At 45.6% G+C, this 22,582-nt stretch overlaps 1 protein-coding gene and 1 pseudogene across 1 annotated transcript in view; one reads left to right on the top strand and one right to left on the bottom strand.

The window, feature by feature from the left end:
- Positions 1-14,852: 14,852 nt before the first annotated feature.
- Positions 14,853-22,582, bottom strand: part of LOC147021522 (uncharacterized) — a 100,675-nt gene continuing 92,945 nt past the window's right edge. The window contains exon 8 of the mRNA XM_085891536.1: positions 14,853-15,557. Within this exon, the coding sequence (XP_085747662.1) occupies positions 15,442-15,557 (116 nt within the window). The 3' untranslated portion in view covers positions 14,853-15,441. The remainder of the gene's footprint in view (positions 15,558-22,582) is intronic.
- LOC147021523 (uncharacterized) lies at positions 15,627-18,216 on the top strand (annotated as a pseudogene).

The raw sequence follows: 22,582 nt of genomic DNA on the forward strand, positions 1-22,582 counted from the left end.
GAGTGAGGGGAGCCACGTGTGCAAGGGTAATGGCATGCGTGAGTGAACGGCCGAGTGCAAGGGAGACCGTGTGTGTGAGAGAGCAGTATGTAAGGGAGATGTCGGTGGGCATGTGTGAACATGCAGCCGCGTCTCCCGGTGTGAGTTTAATGGTGAGGTGTGTTAGCGTCGTAACACGTAGGTGTGCGTGGGTCGAATGGCGACGACGGCGACATGTGAGGAAAGAAAGCCGAGTAGCGGCTGTAGTTGTTTCGGGGACCGTGCCGGGTTCACCCAGCAGTGAGCACGAGGTCCGTGCTGTGCAACGCACGAGGCCCCCACGTGCTCGCTTGCGAGAGTGAAGTCCCGGTCCGGAAACGCACGCGGTGGATTTGCCGATCCCGCGGATGGACAAAGTTTAGGCAGGATTACGGATTTGGACCGGACGGGTTCTCCACGCGATCGTGTGTGTTAAGCTCCAACGGGCAAAGCACATGTGTTCGCGTGGGGAACCCCTCGAGACGTGGGGCTTGTTTTTTTTTTATGCGCACGGTGACGTCATGGCTGCACGTGGGGTTGGAATCCGGCAGGAGGGGTATCCCTGCCGGATGGTACCGTCCAAGGAGGGACGAGGTACACGTGCAGCTGCATGACGTCACAGACAGGTGCAAAGTGCGCGAGCTGTGAGTTGCCGCGCTGGTGATACGCATGTAAAAAAAAAACAAAAAAACAAACAAGCCTCACTTTCGGGTGCACAGGATTCCCGGGCAAGGGGTGGAAGACCCCCTTGACCCAGGGCACAGGATGGAAACTAGTTAGGGGGAAGGGTTAGCTTAGCTAGACCGACTCCATGGGGCAGGGGTAAGTCCTCATGGAGCCCTGGAATGGATTAGTTAGAGGGATTTAGTGAGCTTTAGGTTGGGAAATAAAATGATTTATTTGAGAACAGTGACAGACTTGTGAATGTGTAGAGGGGACGTAGTTTAGCTACATAGTGTTAAAAGGAACGTGCTACTAGTTTAAGGGACGACGTGGGAGCACGAGTTAGTTAGGGGATGTAGTTAGAAGGATGGCAGAGTTCAGCGGTGTGTGTGTTGAAGAGTTGTGAGGTGAGTACATGATGAGTGAGTGAGGCCAGCGGGTCTGTGTGAGTGGAGCGAATGGAGAATGCATGGTGCGATGAGTGATTGGGGGGAGGAGTGACTCCCGCCCAAGGGACCCCCGGGGTCAGTATAGAGTGAGTTAGCTGGGTTAGTCAAATTAACAAAAATGGAGGTCGTTTTGCTGTTGGTGGGAATGTAGGCTCGAAACCCATTTGGAGGGGTGCAGGAGCCCTGTTGACGGGCTTGGGAGCGTGGCTGCGAAAGGTGAGTATCGCTGAGTGGGTACCCCGGGCACCAGGCTTGTCGGCCGTGGTAGGCCAAAGGCCCATGGGGGGCCGGGATAGCGTAGTGGGCACGGGTGCGCCTGCTTGGTGCGGGGGCCCGGGGCGCCATTAGTCGCGTGGGCAGTGTTGTGGGCACGGGTGACCCTCGGAAAGGGGCCTGGGAAGCCAGCTTGCCACGTGTGCGTTTCAGGGGAGGTGCCATGGGGGGCACTCCCCGGTGTTTAGGGAGCTGGTAGGCTCGGAGGCAGTGTAGTACCCGGGGGTGCCATAGCGGGAGAATCGGCAGAGGGTCGTGCCTGCCAAAGGGAGCCACGTGTCCCAGCCATGAGACCGTGTGAGGGCACGGAGAGAAAATTGGGGGGCGAGGCCCGAAATTGTGAGGACACCAACACAGGCGACGGGAATCTGGGTTGTTAGAACCAATAGTTTAAGCGAGAGGCGCTTGTTGAAAGCCCCGGGGTAGTTTAACAGTTAATGGTTAGGGTAGATAGGAAGTGTACCCCTCCGCACCATCCATCCCCTCGCTCTCGTTGTGGGCCGCTGGACCCACTTTGGTTATAGATCGCTGAACTCTGGGGAGGCCATCCTGAGGCTTCGTTGGGCCTCGACACAGGACGTTAGCTCTCCCTTATTCCCCTCCGGGAAGGGAACGTAGGGGTTGGGAGTAGGCTAGGTGACAGGATAGGTTAGCCGAACAAGGACAGTACAGGGGGTTAGGGGACGATTTATAGTGGGGAAGTAAAAAAGGAAATTAAAAAAAATAAGTGGGGGCTAAATTGGTTTTTCACAAATTAAGGGAGTGGGTATAGACAGTGACAGGCAAAGGCGATAGGTTGGGAGGGAGACCGTAGGGTAGGTCCGAGCCCGCCTTCCGAGTGGCCAGCACCACCGCACTCCCTCCACCAACCTCCACTGAACGGCAAAGGCTGGCCAGCTTCATCTGCTGGCTGTGTTGCCGTAAGGCCTGTGCCGGCCCACTTCATCTGCCGGCTGGCTGTTTTTCTTCAAGGCCTGTGCCGGCCCACTTCATCGGCAGCTGTTGTGTTGCTGCAAGGCCTGTGCCGGCCGGATCGTCTGCAGCTGTTTTCTTCAAGGCCTGTGCCGGCCAGTTCGTCTGCCGGCTGTGTTTGCCTGCAGCGGCCTTCTTCTGCAGGCTGTGTTTGCCTGCTGCCTTTGCCATGCCATGCCCACTGCCCCTGTTCACCAGCCCCGTTCAATTTTTGCTTTGCCCCCCCCTGTTCATTGCCATGTGCGCCAGGATCAGAAAGCAACAGTTTGCAAGCTGCGAGAACTGCCCTGTTGGCAGCTACAACACGGGCCTGCAGTGGCGGCCCGTGCACCGTGTTTGCGTTCAGTTCAAACCATTCATCCATCCATTCGTTGTGTTCATTGCGTGTGCGACTTGAGCTGGCACGGAGACTGCGTTTGTGCAGCCCATGCACCGTTGTGGTTCACTGCGTTCAGTTCAAACCATTCACCCATCCATTCGTTGTGTTCATTGCGTGTGCCACTTGAGCTGGCACGGAGACTACGTTTGTGCAGCCCATGCACCGTTGTGGTTCACTGCGTTCAGTTCAAAAGGGAAGGCCTTGGACTGCGTGTGAGCAGCCGGCCACGTTCCCTGTCACCTGCATTGTTTGAGCCAGAGACTGCATGCGAGCAGCCTGGCTCCCTGCTAACTGCTTTCTTTTTGCAGAGTTCAGTGATCCTGGGCCATGGTTTAGTGTAAAATTTGTAAGTTAAGGTTAAGATGTACTGTAAATATGAGTGCGCCCCCGGCATGTTTGTCTTAGCGCCGGCAATTTTATTTAAGTCGTCCGTGTGAGTGAGTTTGTTTGGGTAGTTACTCAGCCCTCAGGTTATTTATTTTGGGGACACGAATACCATGAATGTCGCACTCAGGGATCCGTAGGTAAAATGTACTAGGGGAAAACTACACATGATGGCACACGAAAATTTGACGACTCGGGACGAGTCTGTAAAAAGGGGAGGGGGTAGTGTTGTGGTTGACCAAATTCGCAAACCACCATTCAGGTCCCTTAGGTGAGATATCTCTGTAAGTATATGTGTAGTTAGGCCCAAACCCGTTGTTTAGAGGGAATAAATGTCATTCATGCGGGCTGCGACCCCTTTAGATAGCCGTTTTTCTTTTACTATCTTTATTTTGGACCAGCCGCCATTACTACCACCACCAACCACGTCTCAACAGCCATCACACAACAACCACCAACCACAACGCCGCTTCACAACAACAGCCACGACCTTTACCGTCACAACTCGCCACCATCGCATCACCACCATTCTTGCGCCACTTGTGGGCACCGATACTGGACTCATGCAGGGCGCGCACCGAGCAGCGTGTTCAGAAACATCACAGACTTTCCGAAGAAAACGGATCAAAAACGACTCACGCCCACTTCTGTTCCGTCCTATCGGTGAGCGTGGGGCGATTTGGCCCCGCCTCCAGGGCGTTGGAGTGTGGTCGCTATATGCAAATTCATGGATCAAAAAGCATTCACGCCCACTTTTCCTCGGTCCAATGGGGAGCCAGTTAGAGGTGAAGGGTCGGAGGTAAAGGGTCAAAGGTGAAGGGGCGAAGCCACGGGGCATATAAGGGGCTGCGTTCGTCAGTTCGCAGTTCGCAGTTGGGAGTTCGCGAAGCCAGTGAAGAGTTGGGACGAGTCAAGAGAGGAGACGGAGAGGGCGATCGGACGAAGCTGTGGAGAGGCGGCGGCGGCGAAGGCGGTTGAGGGGGTGCTCGCGTCGGATTCGGGGAACTGCGGAGGGAGAGGCCGGCGGCGCGACCGAGGTCGTGGTGGAGACGCTCGTCGCGGGACCCGAGACAGGGAGATATCCTCCTTTCCCCCGAGCATCAACAACCCCCTCCTGTTTCCCCCCGCGCTGAGATAGTGCGACAAGGGGGCCCCTTTCCCACCCCCTACCAGACACTGTCCGCGAGGCCCGCGGAGTTGGGGCGCCACCGCCACTTTGCGTCTCATCCTCAGACGGGTAGGCCCGACGCGGTCTCGGCCCCAGGCCCGCCTCATCCTTGAGGGTGGTCCTTTTCTTTTGCTTTGAGTGTATGTGTTGTCGGCGCCGTCTGTGAAGTAAAATTGTATAAGTGTTGCCGTGTGCTCGGTAGTCGGATAGCTCTGCATTGTCTTCTTCTTCTTTTATATTTGCTTTTTGTGTAATATTGTGTGTTTCTTCTCCTTTTACATTTGCTTTTGGTGTAATTGTATATGTGTGCTTTCCGTGTGCCATCGGGAAATAAATGTGAATTATGTTGAACTGTTTTCCCGTTTCGCTTCGTCTTTTCCTCTATTGAATCTCCATCTTCACGTAAAGGGTTGGTAGTGGGCTGAATACGCCCGATAATTAATCGAACCGTCGAGGCCGACGATAACACCGCTCGGTTATCCCGATAGTACGGAACGGGTCGCATATATATATATATATATATATATATATATATATATATATATATATATATATATATATATATATATATATATATATATATATATATATATATATATATATATATATATATATATACAGTCATCGATAGATTAAGCCTGGTGTTGGTGCAGTGGTTAGGGCAGCGGCTTGGGATCCAAAAGGTCCTGAGTTCAAGCCCCGTTGGGCCACTGAATTAATACACCAGGGGGTTGACTCAGCCTGTCATCCTTCCGAGGTCGGCGAAATGAGTACCAGTATACTGGGCCGGTGTATACCCCGGTTAAAAATAGGTGTACCATATCCCTGTGTCGTAAGAGGCGACCAGGGTTGCGTCAGGAAGGGCATCCGGCGTAAAACATGTGCTAAATCACTATGCGGATCATACGGATGATCCGCTGTGGCGACCCCTAACGGGAGCAGCCGAAAGAAGAAGAAGATATATACAGTCATGCGCCGCTTAACGACGTTTCGGGCAACGACGGATCGCATATACGACGGATCTGCCAGCTCTGAAAAAAAAAATGGAAAAAAAAACTTAAAAAAAAAAATGTAACTGAAAAATTCCTATCGCCGAGTGATACAGCCTCGTATAAAAATAGCACATACAATTATGTACACTGTACAGTACATAATACTTCATAATGATAAACGACAGTGTGGCCCTGTTATAATGCGATCGTTGAGGTCCATAAAATGTCATCGCGAAAAAAGCAGGATTGTGCAAAATCGGGATTCAAGGAAATCGACTTTCAAACTGAACCAATGTTTGCCCGTTTACCTTCTCGCAAGTAAATTGCCTTTGAATTGAAGAATTCCGCGAATAAATCGTTGTTCTTAGTCGACATTAAAACACATTTACTTTTAGTGAAGCTTGAAATGAGGACGAGAGAAGAACCTTCAGAGTTTAGGCTTTATTCCATTTGATTGAAGCCGCTTCTACGGGCACACCAGGAAATACAGACGCAGCATGGAGTACAAGCAGTAAGGTACACAAGCGCAACTAATCACCGCAAAATAAATCAGTATTATATATCAATCAGTATTCTCACCATTCAATGAGCACCAAGTGAGCCGCCGACATAAAACGGCAATGCCCCAGGGACAAACCCCGCGGCCGAGCCGAACCTCAGCTTTATCTCTTCTGTGCTCGAGCCGGGCAACATGTGATCACACGTCACGACCTTCCATTCACCACATTCTCCCCGTCTTTAAAATGTAACTAGAGGCCCAGCTAACGCACCATGATTACTTCAGCGCTACAGGAGTATACATTTCAAGCAATGCGAGCTATCTAAACTACAGAAGCATACATGCCAAGCAGTGAGGATTATTTTGAGTTGTAGGAGCATGGTAATGAGCATCGATATATTATGTAACGAGCATATAGGAGCATGAGCATCGAGGATGCCGATAATCCCCTTTACAGATTGAGTCGGCGAGGGGGTATTATTCGCCGGCCTCTCCGGGAGTAGATGGCGGTTTCACTTGAGGGAGGCTTCCGATCCTCTTGGTGAGCCTCGACTCGTGCCGGAGATGACTCCCCGATCGCTCTCGGGTGGAACGCGGCAGCTCCGTAGTCACCCTTCTCGGGTGGAGTCCCTGAGGGGGGAACACCTGGGGAGGGGATGTCAGAGGGAGGTGTGCCAGATGGTGGTGTACCTGCGGGAGGAGTGCCTGAGGGAGCCAAATGACGAACCGACACAGTGGTCTCCCTGCCATCCGGGAGCCTGACATGAGCGTATTCTGGATTCGTATCGATGAGTTCGACCTCTTCCACCATGGGTTCATACTTGCTTTGTCGTACCGGGCGTTTCATGAACACTGTTCCGGGATGGGTTAGCCAGCTGGGCACCGATTGGCCGTCAACATAACGTCGTTGGTGAGTAAACATTCGTTCGTGAGGAGTTGCATTGGTGGACGTGCAGAGCAAAGAGCGTATGGAATTCAGAGCGTCGGGAAGGGTAACCTCCCACCGCTCGGGGCCCAGTCCTCTTGATTTCAACGCCAAAGTTACGGCTTTCCAAATAACTCCATTATATCGTTCCACCTGACCATTACCCTGTGGGTTGTAACCCGTCCTTCGACTAGTTGCGATGCCGTGCTCTAATAGGAATTGTTTTAGCCCGGCCGACATGAAACACGGCCCTCTGTCTGAATGTATGTACGAAGGTTTCCCAAACATAGCGAAGAGGTCAGACAGACATTTCACGACAGTGCCCGAGGTCATATCCGAGCACGGAAACGCGAAAGGGAACCTTGAATACTCATCAACAACAGTGAATATGTATCTGTTGTCTGTCTCGGTCGGCAGGGGCCCTTTGAAGTCAATGTTTAGTCTCTCGAAGGGAGAAGTGGCCTTGATCAGTCTGCCAGAAGCCGAACCATAGAATCTGGGTTTTAGTTCAGCACAAACAGGGCATGAAGCATTCATTTGTTTAATATCTTCAATAGAATAGGGCAGGTTCTGTCTGCGTACGAAATGTGCCATTCTGGTTACCCCCGGGTGGCAAAGAGACACATGGAGGTCTTGCAAAGCCCGACTGATTGCCGCCGAGCAGTAGACCCGCGAGAAGGTGTCTACAGCAGGGTTTTCCCTCCCGGGCCAGTAAACAATGTCGTAACTATAGCAGGCTAGGTCTATTCGCCATCTCATAATTTTTTCATTCTTAATTTTCCCGTTATTTTTCCCATCAAACATGAATGCCACGGATCGTTGGTCCGTAAGGAGCGTGAAGTGGTTTCCCAGTAAATAATGTCTCCATTTACGCAGCGCTTCGACGATGGCGTACGCCTCCTTCTCTATCGCCGAGTGTCTCTGCTCGCTTCCAGAGAGAATTCTCGAGAAGAACGCGACGGGTCGCCCAGACTGATTAAGCGTAGCAGCTATGGCGTGATCTGAAGCATCGGTCTCCACCACGAAGGGCATCGAGCTATCGATCGATAATACCACGGAATTACTGATATCGTCTTTGAGGTTGTGGAAAGCTGTTACAACAGCGGCATCTGGTGGAAAGTTTTTGCAATGCACTAGGGGATGTATTTTCTCGGAGTATTGCGAAATCCATCTCGCATAGTAAGCGAACATGCCGATCACCCGGCGCATTGTCTGCAGGTCCTGAGGTGGGGGTAGCTCACGAAGTGGGCGCAATCGCTCAGGATCAGGCTTAATCGTGCCGTCGGCTATTGTGTAGCCGAGAAGGTCAATTGACCTTGCCGAGAATACGCATTTCTCGTAGTTGAGAGTCAGATTATATTTTCTAGCAATGCTCAAGAATCTGTCCAGATTCATGTCATGTTCCCCCTGATCCCTACCGCACACTGTGACATTGTCCACGTAAACAAAAGTGTCTTTGAGGTTTTCATCTGAGATGATGTCGTCCATAACCCGTTGGAAGCAAGCTACTCCATTCGTGACACCGAATGGGATTCTCCTGAATTGGTAGATGCGTCTACCTGCCTGGAATGCGGTGTAAGGTTTGTCTTCCTCTCGGATGGGAATTTGGTGATAGGCGCTTCGCAAGTCGATGGTGCTGAATATCTTATAATTGGCCACGCGTTCGACCATCTTGTCTATGCGTGGCAGGGGGTAGGCATCGAGTTGGGTAAAGCGATTGACCGTTTGGGAATAATCGACAACCATTCGTTTCTTATGGTTCTGACTGCTGGTTACCAACACCTGTGCGCGCCATGGCGAATCGCTCGGTTCTATAATTCCCTCTTCCAGTAATCGCTTGGTTTCTGAAGTGATGAAATTCATGTCAGCAGTGGTATATCGCCGCGATTTGATCGCTATCGGTTTGCAGACCGGCGACAGGTTAGCGAACAGCTGGGGGGACGTTACCTCCGCGGTAGTCAAGGCATTTAAAATCAGACGAGGTTTGCTTCCTCCAAAGGGTATTTCGACGCTCGTGTGCTGCTTGAGGACATTATGACCCAGAATTACATCTGCGCATAAATCACGAAGCACCAGTACCCTTACATCCCGATGCGTGTACCCTTTTACGTCCAATTCGACATTGCAGTACCCTCGTACGCGGGACTGTAGTGATGTGGCGGCCATGCATACCGTATTGTCTGTCGGGTGGATTTTCCATTTCCTGCCCTTCACTAGCGAGCTGTTGACGAAACTTTCAGAGCTACCGGTATCAATCAGTGCCTCAGCCATATGCCCGTTAATTCGTACGTTGATGATAGCCTTGGATAGATTCCCCGGGGAGGCTGCAGTTAGTTTATTTTGCGAGTAGAGAGCCGCAGAAGTGGGTTTATTTCTCCTTAGAGTAGATTTACATACCCTGGCATAATGCCCTTTCTTGTCACAGTTCATGCATGTGGCATCTCTGGCGGGGCATTTTTGGCGGTGGTGCCTTTTGTACCCACAAAAGAAGCATTTACCAACCGGAGTAGTTGCTGAGGAGTTTGACGTGGCCTGTGTATCCGGCTCCTCGGGTGTTTCTCCATCCCCTATGTCTGGCTGTGTCTGTGCCAGTGGGGTCCCTTGAGTTCCCATCGCAGCAGCGTTCATTAGCAGCATCGGTGTCCCAAATGACTCAGATTGCTGCTGTGCCGTATCCATCGCTCGAGCCTGATCAACTACCTTGTCAAGAGTGGGTTGCGCTTTCTCTAGTAAGCGTTGCCGTATGTGGGCTGATCTAAGTCCTTGGATGAATGCCTCCCGGGTCGCTTCCTTTCGGTGTTCCTCGGCGCTTACGGCCCGGAAGCTGCAGTCTTTTCCCAGCTGATTCAGAGCTTGCAGGAACTGATCGATTGTCTCCCCGGCTGCTTGCCTGCGTGTGTGGAGAAGATGTCGTATGTATACCTCGTTCTTGCGCTTCACGTAGAGCGCTTGCAACACGTCGATCGCTGCTTCGTAAGTGTCGCACTCCGAGAAGAGCCTGTATACGCTGGGCGAGACATGATTCACGAGGGCGGCCAATTTGTCAGCTCCCTCTTCGATGATGGTCAGATAGTGTGAGAAGGAACAGAACCAATGCGACCATTTCATTTCTGAGTCAGTCGCGTTTGGGTCTGCGTCGAACCTCTCGGGTTTGTAGATCTTGTCCATCGTTGGTTGAGAGAGCCGAGAAAACCAAATGGAATAAATTGAAATGAGGACGAGAGAAGAACCTTCAGAGTTTAGGCTTTATTCCATTTGATTGAAGCCGCTTCTACGGGCACACCAGGAAATACAGACGCAGCATGGAGTACAAGCAGTAAGGTACACACACGCAACTAATCACCGCAAAATAAATCAGTATTATATATCAATCAGTATTCTCACCATTCAATGAGCACCAAGTGAGCCGCCGACATAAAACGGCAATGCCCCAGGGACAAACCCCGCGGCCGAGCCGAACCTCAGCTTTATCTCTTCTGTGCTCGAGCCGGGCAACATGTGATCACACGTCACGACCTTCCATTCACCACAAAGCTTTTCATGTTGTTAAAACAATCGCACTGTTCCGAAAATATATATCACAATTGACAGGAGCTCGTTTCTTCATTTTTAAATTATAACATCGATGCAATGATTACGTATTTATAAAATCCAAACGCTAATTATTCATCTTTCTATAATCGAAGCGAGAGGAGATTGTAAGCTGCTGCTAATAACACCGATGGCCGTCATGAACAGCACAAAGGTAAATCTAACGTGTCTTCCGTCTCTCTTGGATGTGTGTTACAATTGCCGACAGTATTCAGTACAGTAACATGCTGTACAGGTTTGTATCCGAGGAGCAATAAGCTATACCATATAGCTTAGGTGTGTAGTTTTGTGTAAGTACGATGTTCGAAAACGAAAACGAAAAAAAAAATGATGTTCGCACAACGACGACGTCGCTTAACGACGCGTTTCTCAGAACGTAACCCCGTCGTTAAGTGGCACATGACTGTATATCTCCTTCTCCGGCTGCGGAGGTCTTCAATAAAGCATCTGTGTGTATGTCTGAGTGTGTTGGGCCCGTCTTTAAGTATAACTGTATAAGTGTTTTATTTCATCATTGTAAATATTTGTATATATCATGTATATATATATATTTGATTATATATATATATATATATATATATATATATATATATATATATATATATATATATATATATATATATATATATATATATATATATATATATATATATATATATATATATATATATATATATATATATATATATATATATATATTTGATTATATATATATATATATATATATATATATATATATATATATATATATATATATATATATATATATATATATATATATATATATATATATATATGATATATATATATATATATATATATATATATATATATATATATATATATATATATATATATATGTATATATGTATATATATATATATATATATATATATATATGTATATATATATATATATATATATATATATATATATATATATATATATATATATATATATATATATATATATATATATATATATATATATATATATATATATATATATATATATATATATATATATATATATATATATATATATATATATATATATATATATATATATATATATATATATATATATATATATATATATATATATATATATATATATATATATATATATATATATACATGGAGCCCTGGAGTGAAGAGTGAAATTGAACTGTCTTCGGAAGGCAATTCCATAAAAAGGAGAAATGAGGAAGAAACTAGAAAATATAATTTGACACAAATGCATCAATGGATATGCCTCCACCCACATTAGATGTCAATCCACTGTTACTTTTCATTTGATTAAAGGTCACATGAAAAATAGAGCACAAGAGAGAAAAGAGAAACAGTTCTTACAGAAAGTTGACATCCCCTTTCAAATTTTTCACCTTTTGATACTTTTTAGCCTGGAATTAAATTGCATTAAATCAGACTTTTCCACCATTATTTAAACATCGTAACCCACAACTTCCAAGTGAAAAACAAATTCTACAAATTTCAGAAAATTAATTAAAAATACAAAATTAGAATATCTTGGTTGGATCAGTGTCAATGCCCATTATAATATCAATTGTCAATTAGCTCAAGTGTAACCAATCACCTTAAAAATCACACACCAAGTGAACTGGCCTCCACCTGTGTTAAATTGTAGTGATTCTGATTATTTCAGAATAAAATCAGATGTTCCTGTTGGTTTCCTCAACTATGTGACCCAGTGCATTTCACAGCAAAGACTCAATGAATACCAAGGAGCTTTCAAAAGATCTCTGGGATAATGTTGTGGAAAGGCACAGATCAGGGGATGGGTATAAAATATTTCAAAGGCCTTGAATATCCCTTGGAGCAAGGTCAAGCCAATCATTAAGAAGTGGAAAGCGTATGGTACCACCAAGACCCTGCCTCGATCAGGCCGTCCCTCCAAACTGGATGACTAAGCAAGGAGGAGACTGATCAGAGAGGCCACCAAGAGGCAAATGGCAACATTGAAAGAGCTGCATGCCTTTATGGCAAAGACTGGTTACTGTGTGCATGTAACAACAATATCCTAAGCACTCCACAAGTCTGGCCTGTATCGTGGGGTGGCAAGAAAGAAGCCATTACTCAAAAGAGCCCACCTCGAGTCCCGTTTGAGGTTTGAAAAAACACTCCGGAGATTCGGAAGACACGTGGCAAAAAGTTTTGTGTTCTGATGAAACCAAGATGGACCATTTTGGTCTAAATGCCAAAAAAATGTTATATTTGGCACAAACCCAACACAGTACATCACCCAAAGCACACCATCCCTACTGTGAAGCATGGTGGTGGCAGAAAAATGTTGTGGGGATGATTATTATATATCAACAGGGACTGGGTCACTTGTCAGGATAGAATGGAAAATGGATGGAACAAAATACAGAAAAATCATAGAGGAAAACCTGCTGCCCTCTGTAAGAAAGCTGAAATTGGGACGGAAGTTCACATTTCAAGATGACAACGACCCGAGCACACAGCCAAAGCTACAATGGAGTGGTTAAGGAACAAAAAGATAAATATCCTTGATTGGCCGAGTCAGACCCCCAACCGAAAATCTGTGGCATGACTTGAAGATCACTGTCCATCAATGCTCCCTACACAACTTGACTGAGCTTGAACAGTTTTGCACAGAAGAATGGGAAAATTTTACCCCATCAAGGTGTGCAAAGTTGGTAGAGACCTATCTCAACATACTCACAGCAGTAATTGCTGTCAAAGGTGCTTTCACCAAGTATTAACAGAGGGGGGTGGACACATCCAACCAAGATGTTCTGGTTTTGTTTGTTAAATTAATTTTCTGGAATTTGTGGAATTTATTTTTCACTTGGATGTTATGAGTTACGATGTGTAAATAAAGGTGTAAAAAGCTGACATAATGCAATTTAATTCCAGGCAATAAGGTAACAAATGGTGAAACAATTTGAAAGGTGCATCGACTTTCTATGGGCACTATATTAAAGAGAGACTTCAGATGCTTCCAATTCGAGTTATGGTGGGCAAAATGATTTTCAAAGGATACTTGACCTTTGACCTGTTCAACCTAAAATCAAATCAGTTCACATTTGTACTACAGTCCATACTTGGGGCAAGTTTGGTTGAAATCACTTCAGGAGTTAAAAAGTTAATTTGGTTAAAAAATAAAATGATCAGAGGGACAAGCCTTCAGCTGTGGAGGAACGAAGAGTAAAGGTGTGCAGAAAACGTGGATTTCGGGAGGTTAATCAGGAGGCTACTGAAATAACACACGAAGAGCACGATGGGGAGGGGGAGGATTGGAGCAATGAGATTGCAGAATGAGCTGGGCCAGAGGAGAGACAGTACAAATAGGACTGCGGGGCCTGAAACTCACCTGGATCAGGAGCAAGTCACTCAAACCCCCTCAGACCCTCATTTTTTTTAACGCCGTGAACAAACTTTGGTACATCACGAGTGATGATGGTTGTGGTCAAATATCATCGAAATTGTGTGTGTAGTTTCGGAGAAGAGAGAAAATTCCTATTTTGGGTGGTCAAACCTCCCGCAGGCCCCCACGAGACCCTGATTTTTTTTTTTTTTTTAATGCTGTGAACAAACTTTGGTACATCACGGGTGATGAAGGATGTGGTCAAGTTTTATCGAAATCGTGTCATTTCGAAGAAGAGAACAAATACCTATTTGGGGGGGTCAACACCCCCCCATAGACCCCCTTAATGAGCCTTGATTTTGATGCAGTCATTATACCTTCATTAGGCATCATATATGAAGCTTGGGGCGAAGTTCAATCAAAATTGTGTGTTTAAGTCAAGCGATAATGACTGAAGTGTTTGCAGACTCACTCAATCACTCTCACTCACTCACTCACTCACTCACTCACGGACACTGCTCAATTACAAAACATCACCGGACTAAAGTCCAGGAGAGCTAAAAAAAAAAAAAAACCCAAACAACCTGTCTACAATCTGAGAGCAACAGGCCCTGTGCTTCAGCATCATTATGGGAGATTCCAATAAGGTTTCGATCTTTAGATTCCACAGACTACAGGAAAGACAGAGATAATGCTCGGATGCCAGCCCAGGGAGAGCAACACTCCATTGAGGTATGGACAAAGGCCTTGTGGTGGCTGAGTGGGGAGAGAGTACATGAAATACCTGGAAGCTTAAACTTTATGTGTAAAAGGGCCTCAAGCATCAGACATATACAAACAATGCTCCAAAAGGCTGATACTCCAGAGGATGAGAACGCCTGTTTATAAATATTAGAATGATGTTGTGGAAAGACAAATTGTTTATATTAAGGTAGTCTAAATGCCCCTTTGCGCCCTTTCCTAGCAAGGCCCCAATTTATTAACAGGCCTATTTGTACTCCAATGTTTTTAATACTCATTGTACTGCTGTGGACGCTATGCATGCGAGCACTCCGAAGTGTTGGGTAGGTGCCTGGCAAATTAATTTTGGTGTGCACATGAATGACTCTAAGCATCTCACCACATAAGAGTGCTTACCTTTTACACACCTCCTCACACCAAATGAGCATCACACGAGTCTCAAAAAGTCACACAAGTCACGTTTGATAAAACATTTTTAAATGTCAAAACTTTGAGCAACAAATGAAACCACATCAATTATGAAAGTGGTGACAGACAATACATGATACTACGGCATTAAATGAACAGAAAAAAACTCCCACAAATATAAGAACAGTCATGTAGCGGAAAATGGAATGTGCTTAAAAATTATCCTAATAAAATTATTTACTCAAAAGCATGCTTTGTTGTCATAATTTTAAAAGGGCTGCCTCATTATACACATTTGCATGAATTTTCCATGCACTTTTCATGGATGTTGGAGTGTGGGGGAGAAGGGGAGGGAAAATCAAATCCATGTTTATTCGTTTGTTCCAAATTGGATCTTTTTGAGTGGTGAGTTCCTTGATTTTATCTTTAAAATGAGCCAGCAGTGAGATCTATATATGAGTAAGAAAGTGAGTAAGATATTACACCACAATTGGCATGCAAGAGTGGTAAAACTAGAGGTAAAGCAAGCATCAAAACATTTTCCAAGTGAATGAAATGAATATGTCATGACATGATAACATCAGACATCCTCTCAGAATGAAAGAGATCAGATTGCATTAAATTCATTTCAATCTGCATAACTCAGAAAATAAATGATCTTTTGCATCGCATCGGAGAGCATCTCGCGAAGGTTCTTTGTGCAACGGCACATACTGCACAGTGCCTTTCTTGCTTCAACAAGGTCTGCGTACAAGCGCAAAATTACATTTCAAAATTTGATTCCAGTCTTTTGATGGGTTTATACTTTAGATAATGTTTGAGTGGAAGGTAAGGACACAAAATTATACTTTGCTCATACCATTTTGGAGAGTTACACAATAAACAACCCAAAAACATAAAAGGCACAAAATTCTCACTTCAATAGAGGTAAGCAATTTGAGTTGAATAAAGGTGGAGAGGTGCACAAACTCAGCTCTCTGCTGTCTCGCCTGGGTTCAAATCCCGACCCAGCTATAAACTGCCATCATGGTGTTTCACACACATGATGATTCATCATTGTGTGTGCCATTCCTCGATGGACGTTAAACTAGACATCCCGTCTGCCGACATTAACTGGTGGACGTTAAAGATCGCACGGTGTCATTCACAAAGAGTAGGCGAGTTATGACCGGCACCGTCAACAGATTACAAATTTCTGCTCTGACGACTGAATCGACCTTCAGGCCTGGCCAGCCAGTTTGCGAAATAAATAGGACAAAAACTCCACCAACACCTGACCCCCCCCCCCTTTCCTCAGGCAACGCCATAAAAACGTGTTCGGCAGGTTCACTATGTATTTTTGCACAAATTCTATGGAGATTAGCAAACCAGTACATTTTTGAGAAGCGTAATGCATCAGGAATATGAAATTTAATGTTTGCATTTGCACAGATTCCTGCATAGCCGCTATTTTGGATTTTCAAAATGGCCACCATAAAATAAGAATTTCCGAATATCTCAGCTTGTAATAAACATAGAAACTTCATTCTAAATGCTAATCCTATGTTTCCAGGCCCAAATAATCCAAGGCTTATGTCAAATTAGTGATTATGAACACCAAAAACCAAGAAATGAAGAAGTTTGCGAAATTATGTTTGTATTTTCATGGAAAAAAATGCACATTCAAATTGTTGGTAGTGACACCAGCATATGTATAGACGTATTTCCTACCTCAGTGTGACACATCATTATCACTCTGTGTCATATTCAATATTAGTCTGCATAGTTTTCGCATTCTGTGCCACACAATCTTCTGGCGGCAGTTGCAACAGTGTTTATAAGTCCTGATGCTACAATAATTTTGCAGTATTTTTTTACAGTAGTTTTGCAATATTTAATTTTATAGTGTAAAAATTTATGTTAACACAACTAGTCGACAATTATCTTGGTCTTGGTTAATTTAGTGATGGCTCTCTTTCTTTTCAGTGCCTGAGTCATTATGAGTGAAGACGCGGGAACCAGCAAGTGAGCTCGTTCAAGTCTTCCATGGACACTATAGACTGGAAGCAGTGCATTCTTTGTTAGGAGTCCACTGCCAGCAAAGGACCACTTGTTCAACATCCCAAAACATAATCATACCAGAAACTACTTGATGTAGTGGATGAAAGATCCAGCTTTCAGGATGGAAAATATGTTGACATCCAAAGACACCTCAAAGACTTTACCAAAGAAATATTGATTGAAAGGAAATATTGATTATTCTGATGCCACAAATCAAATATCCATACAGCGAGCGAGAGACTGCTTTCAGTAAGCCATGTCTACAGAAACCTATGCTGTGAAAAAACGTGGGCATAAAAGAACAAGCTCTGAAATCTAGCAATCAGCAGCCTCATGCATCTCAGCACCTTTCACTAGATCTGTGACAGAACCATTGACAAGGGATCATTGCTTCTTATGTCAAGAAGATGATGACCAGCGTCTCTTCACCGTATGAACTGAAAACGTGGGGAAGGCACTTAGATGAGTTGTGGAAATTTCCTAAGATCCAGTATTGATGACAAGACCAAACAATGCACTCTCACCAAGTGATGCCCAGCAATAGATGTAAGATACCACAAATCATGCTGGACACGACATGTGTTCTATGTCTTGAGGGATGATGCCAGCAACCGGGCCAAGTCTACAAAGACAGACCTTCCAAAGCAAGTACCATGCTTGATTGAGCTGATCAATCTCATTGAATATCAAACCCAAAATGAGGCTCATCTACCCATGGATGTCATCGAAAAAAAACCGACATATCTATGCTTGGTGGTCGTGATGAGGCACAGAAACACACTCTGACACTGACACGACAGTGGCGATAGGACAAAATTCTTGCAGAGTTACCAAGTGTGAAGTTAGTGAGGCAGAAAGAGAGAAGAAAACCATCTGTTATTTACTGTCCTGAATCCTGCGAAGAAGATATGGTCTACACTTCCTTGATGCAAGATGATATAAGTGAAATGGACAACACAATGATGAAATACAAGACAGCTAAGCTAATACGCAACAGCATTGCCAATTTCATTGAGGAGAAGGAAACACAATTACAGTATGCAGCACAAGAGAGGATGTCCTAACCAAGCTGTAGAGCCTTATATGGTAGATTTTGGTGTGATTTGAGGAGGAGCTGCAAACAGAGATGATGAGCAGGATAGTTGACATGTCAGCATTGAAGATAAGTCACAATATTTTGGATGCTTTCAAAACCAGGAGACAATTGCACCACATGCCCAAGAAAGACACTGACACATTTCGGACACCACACACACGAGAAAACCCACAGATTGTAGGGTTGGCACTCACTGTACATCTTGACACCAGGAACAAGGGCGTTGATGGACCTCCTCCATATACAGAACTACTGCGGATCACGTAGCCATGCCTTGCTCCTAGAAACAGCAATTGCCAACGCTGTTGTGGGAAGCATAAAACAATTTGATGGATTGTATGTACCACCTTTCCTCAAGAAAGGTACATTTGTCTTCTTCGCTGTTGATAATACCGATTTTGCAGAGGACACTGTAGATGGCAAAGGCACCACACATGGCACAATCACCACAGTGTATCAAAAGGCAGATGTGCCTGGAGAAGCAATCACACCCAATTTGGAAGTTAGTGAGGCAAAAAAACCTGTCGGTTGTCCCTTATCACGTACCCATTGAGCCTTGCAGCAAACCAAAACCTGGCCCAGTCAAGCGAGCAAAGGAATTCAAGGTGTGTTCCACAGGTGTTGTTGAATCCTATAAACTAACCAATCTTGGTTGGATGATTGTATCTGCTTTGTCGAGATCAACCGACAGTGAATCACAAAGCAGTATCCCGGGTTGGGCAGACTACAAATCACTTGTGTCATCTAGTCAGTCACTGACTCAAGTCGGTGCCTTGCCTCTACTTCGAGAGGTCGCACATGAGTGGTCTACCATGCTGACTGTGATGTTGAAAGCGTCTCAGTTGAAGAACTTGGCAGTTGGTGAAAACCACCCAACTGTCATAACCTATGACATAGTCCTGTAAGAGAAGGCAGTGCAATTGCTCGATGCAAGACCTAACTTGAAAAGAGAAGTTGTTCCGAGACTTGGGGAGCTGCATGCTGTGATGGCTACACTGAGGGCACTTGGAGCCTCAATAGAAAATTCTGGCATAGATGGTGCATGAATTGAGGCAGATGTATGTGGGCCTGCTACAATGAGACAGATCCTCAAGTGCAGCCACTACAAGAGAGCACTCCGTGCACACGTCCTCACTTACATGTCTCTGTATGAACTTGCTCTACAACAGTTCTTCACAGAGATGCCACAACTAAAATAAATCTGCTTGAAACCAGCAAATTAATTAGAGGAAGCCTGCATTAACAGCTTCTGGGACAAGTGATGGAGCAGAATGCATCAGAATTGCAAACACTCACCTGCTTCAAGTCTTGACCAACTAAGATGTCATTCAACAGCTGAAGAAGTGGGAAGCTCAGAAATCATCGATGACACAAAGTTCTTCTTTTCTTGGTTTTTGGTGTTCACAATCACTAATTTGACATAAGCTTTGGATTATTTGGGCATGGAAACATAGGATTAGCATTTAGAATGAAGTTTCTTTGTCAATTACAAGCTGAGATGTTCAGAAATTCTTATTTTGTCAGCCATTTTGAAAATCCAAAATGGCGGCTATGCAGGCATCTGTGAAAATGTAAACATATATTTTCATATTCCTGATGCCATAAGCTTCACAAAAATGTACTGGTTTGCTAATCTCCATAAAATATGACCGAAGGTGTTGTCATTGACAGAGTGAACCAGGCTATGTGAACAATTGTGGCCATTAAAGAAGAAGAAGAATTCAAGTTGAATAAACTTGAAAATGGTTTTCACTGACAATTTTTCTCAGATATAATTATTGAAAAAAGTCGTCTTTTTTTTTTACTGGCGCAGATCAACTCGAATCCATTTTTTTTTTTTTAACGGTTTTATATTGGTTTTTCCCACCCTACTGGATGAGATATTCACAATATAAAAATATTTCATGAAAATACAGGTCAGGTCAGGAATGGGAGCATGCGCAGGAACAGCGCGTAGCTGCATCCACCTTCCGCCAGTACTCCAGGGGCCTTCATCTGGCCATCCCCCAGACAGATGCCTGGCTCAACCCTATCTCCTTGAGATTCTGATCATCCTGCTGCAACCACGAGGCATGTGGTCAGCCCACTGGACTCCTCCACTCACGAGGCTCCCTTGCTGAGAGAATCTGGTGAGCAGGATCAGTGTCAGGAACACGAGCCACATGTCCATACAGCCGCAGCTGGGGCTCATGGACTATGCAGGTAACAAATATCATTTGAGTCTCTCTCAGCAACCGCTCATTGGACACAAAGTCTGACCAGCGATAGCAAAGGATTCTCCGAAGAGACCTGGAACCAAAGGAATTAAGTCACCGTCTCAGATCTCTGGTCAGAGTCCTAGTCTCATATCCATAGAGCAAGACTGGAAGCACCAAGGATCTGAAGACTTGGACTTTCGTCCTCCTGCACAGGTACTGGCAGTGCCACACCTCATGATCCAGTGAATCCATGACTCCCCAGGCCTGACACAGACGTCTGTTGACCTCTGGCTCACAACCAGCAGAGACATGAATATCACTGTCAAGGTAAGAGAATCTCTCCGTGACCTCAACATCCTCACCACAATCAGGTACAGACAAGATGGCAGCATCCAAGAAGTCATTGAAAGCCTGGATCTTAGTTTGGACCCAGGAACCCCGTAATCCGAGTGGCTCCGACTCCTCATTCAGCACCTTGAGGGCCCCCAAAAGGATATCTAGAGTCACTGCAAAGATGACTGCATCATCTGCCAAATCAAGGTCAGAGATCTTGCCATTAACAAACGATGCACCACAACTTGATTTCTTCAAAATCCTCCCCAGCATCCAGTCCATACAAGTGCTGAAACATGTGGGGGCAGTACACACCCCTGACGAACTCCAGTAACAACTGGAAATACGTCAGAGATGGTATCACCACATCTCACAGTACTCTCAGTTACAGAGTATAGTTCAGACATCAGATTGATCAGTTTTGGTGGCACCCCACGATGACAAAGAATCCTCCAGAGGGCATCCCAATTCACCGAATCAAACGGTTTGAATAAATCAACAGACTGCAAGCAGCCCCTGTCAAAACTCTCGTCTGCATTCGGTGAGGACTCGAGGAGCAAGGATAAGGTCAATCGTAGACCACTTTGTTGTAAAGCCTGGCTGCTCTGGACGCTGGTGCTCAAGCAGACGGTAACTATTCGAGGAAATACCTTGCCCAGCACGGAGAGCAGTGTCACCCCTCGGTCGTTGTTGCAGTCCTGGCAATGACCCCCTTCCATTTCCAGAGAGGGACAATAAGGCCCCTCTTCCAGTCAGTTGGGCTGATGCCTGTGTTCCAGGCAGAACACAGAACTGCGTGCAACGACACGAGTACAACAGTTCCACCAGCCTTGAGAAGTTCAGCATGAATGCCACAGATCCCAGGAACTTTACCCCACTTCAACCAGTTCACCGCAGTCTGTGTTTCCACAAATTAAGGTGGATCACAGTTGATTGGAGGGTCAGCAATAGGGATAGTAACACCCTCACATCCAACTCAACAGCTGGTGGATCAGCCAGGGACAGCTTGTGGATCAGCCTGGGAAAGCTGCTCAAAGTAAATGGCCCAGCGGGCCTTCACTTCAGACTCCTCTGTCAAGAGCCCACCACCTCCACTCTTACTGCAGTACACCAAGGGACGGGCTTGGAGGAGCACAATGCATGAATTACTCTGTGGGGAGGAGAATCACTTGACCACAGGTGATGCTCTACTCACTTTCAGATTCCTTGCACATAGGCCTCCTTGTCCACCCTTAGCACATATACAGTTTTACGCCTCAACTCTCAGAACAGCTCAGCTCTCTTAACAGCTTCTCTCTGTCATTCAACTTGGCTCTGCGACTCTGGTTTTTGGTATCCAATGTCCCTTGGGAAACAAAGTTCTTCTTTGCCTGACAGTGGGTTCCAAGACATCCACCGGCAATATCAAGGTTGGTAGTCTTGAAGGACTCAACAACTTCAGGATTCCCCAAAACACCCAGCCCCCCAAATCCATACTCAGCCTGTTCATAAACTCTTCAGCTGACCACTCATCCTTGAGCTTGCCAACATCCAGCCTCGGCTGGGATTCTCCCAGATATAATCTCCCAGATATAATATATACCATTCTCCCAGATATAATCTGCATCTTCAGAGTTGCTACCACAAGCATGTGGTCGGTATTGAGGAACTGAGCACTCCATTAGACCCTGCTGTTCTGAATCATCCTCCAGCGACCATCAGCGAGCACATGGTCAATCTCCTTTGCCACAACACCAGTGTTGGAATACCAAGTCTGGTGATGAGGCTGTGGGTGCTGAAACCAAGAACCAACCAACCTAAGTCCACGATTTCTTGCAAAGTCAAGGAACTTTGTGTCATTCTGGTTCACAGTTCCAGACCCATGGGGCTCAATACGTCTCATAACCATCCCTGTCAGTTCCAGTCGATAAATAGAAATCCCCCAAGACTCGAAGAATATCTTGCCTGGGGCACTGGTCAACCACAGACTTGAGCACGGCATAGAATACCTTCTTCACAGTGAGATCACTCGCCTCAGTCGGAACATATATAGAGACCAGGGAAATATTCTTCCTCTTCTTCTTGCGTATGGCAGCTTGGCTGCCAGGTAGCTATCATTTGGT

This window comes from Eptatretus burgeri, chromosome 8 (genome assembly GCF_056783735.1).
Source record: "Eptatretus burgeri isolate ZD-2024b chromosome 8, Ebu_testis_v1, whole genome shotgun sequence".
Classification (NCBI taxonomy): Eukaryota; Metazoa; Chordata; class Myxini; order Myxiniformes; family Myxinidae; genus Eptatretus; species Eptatretus burgeri.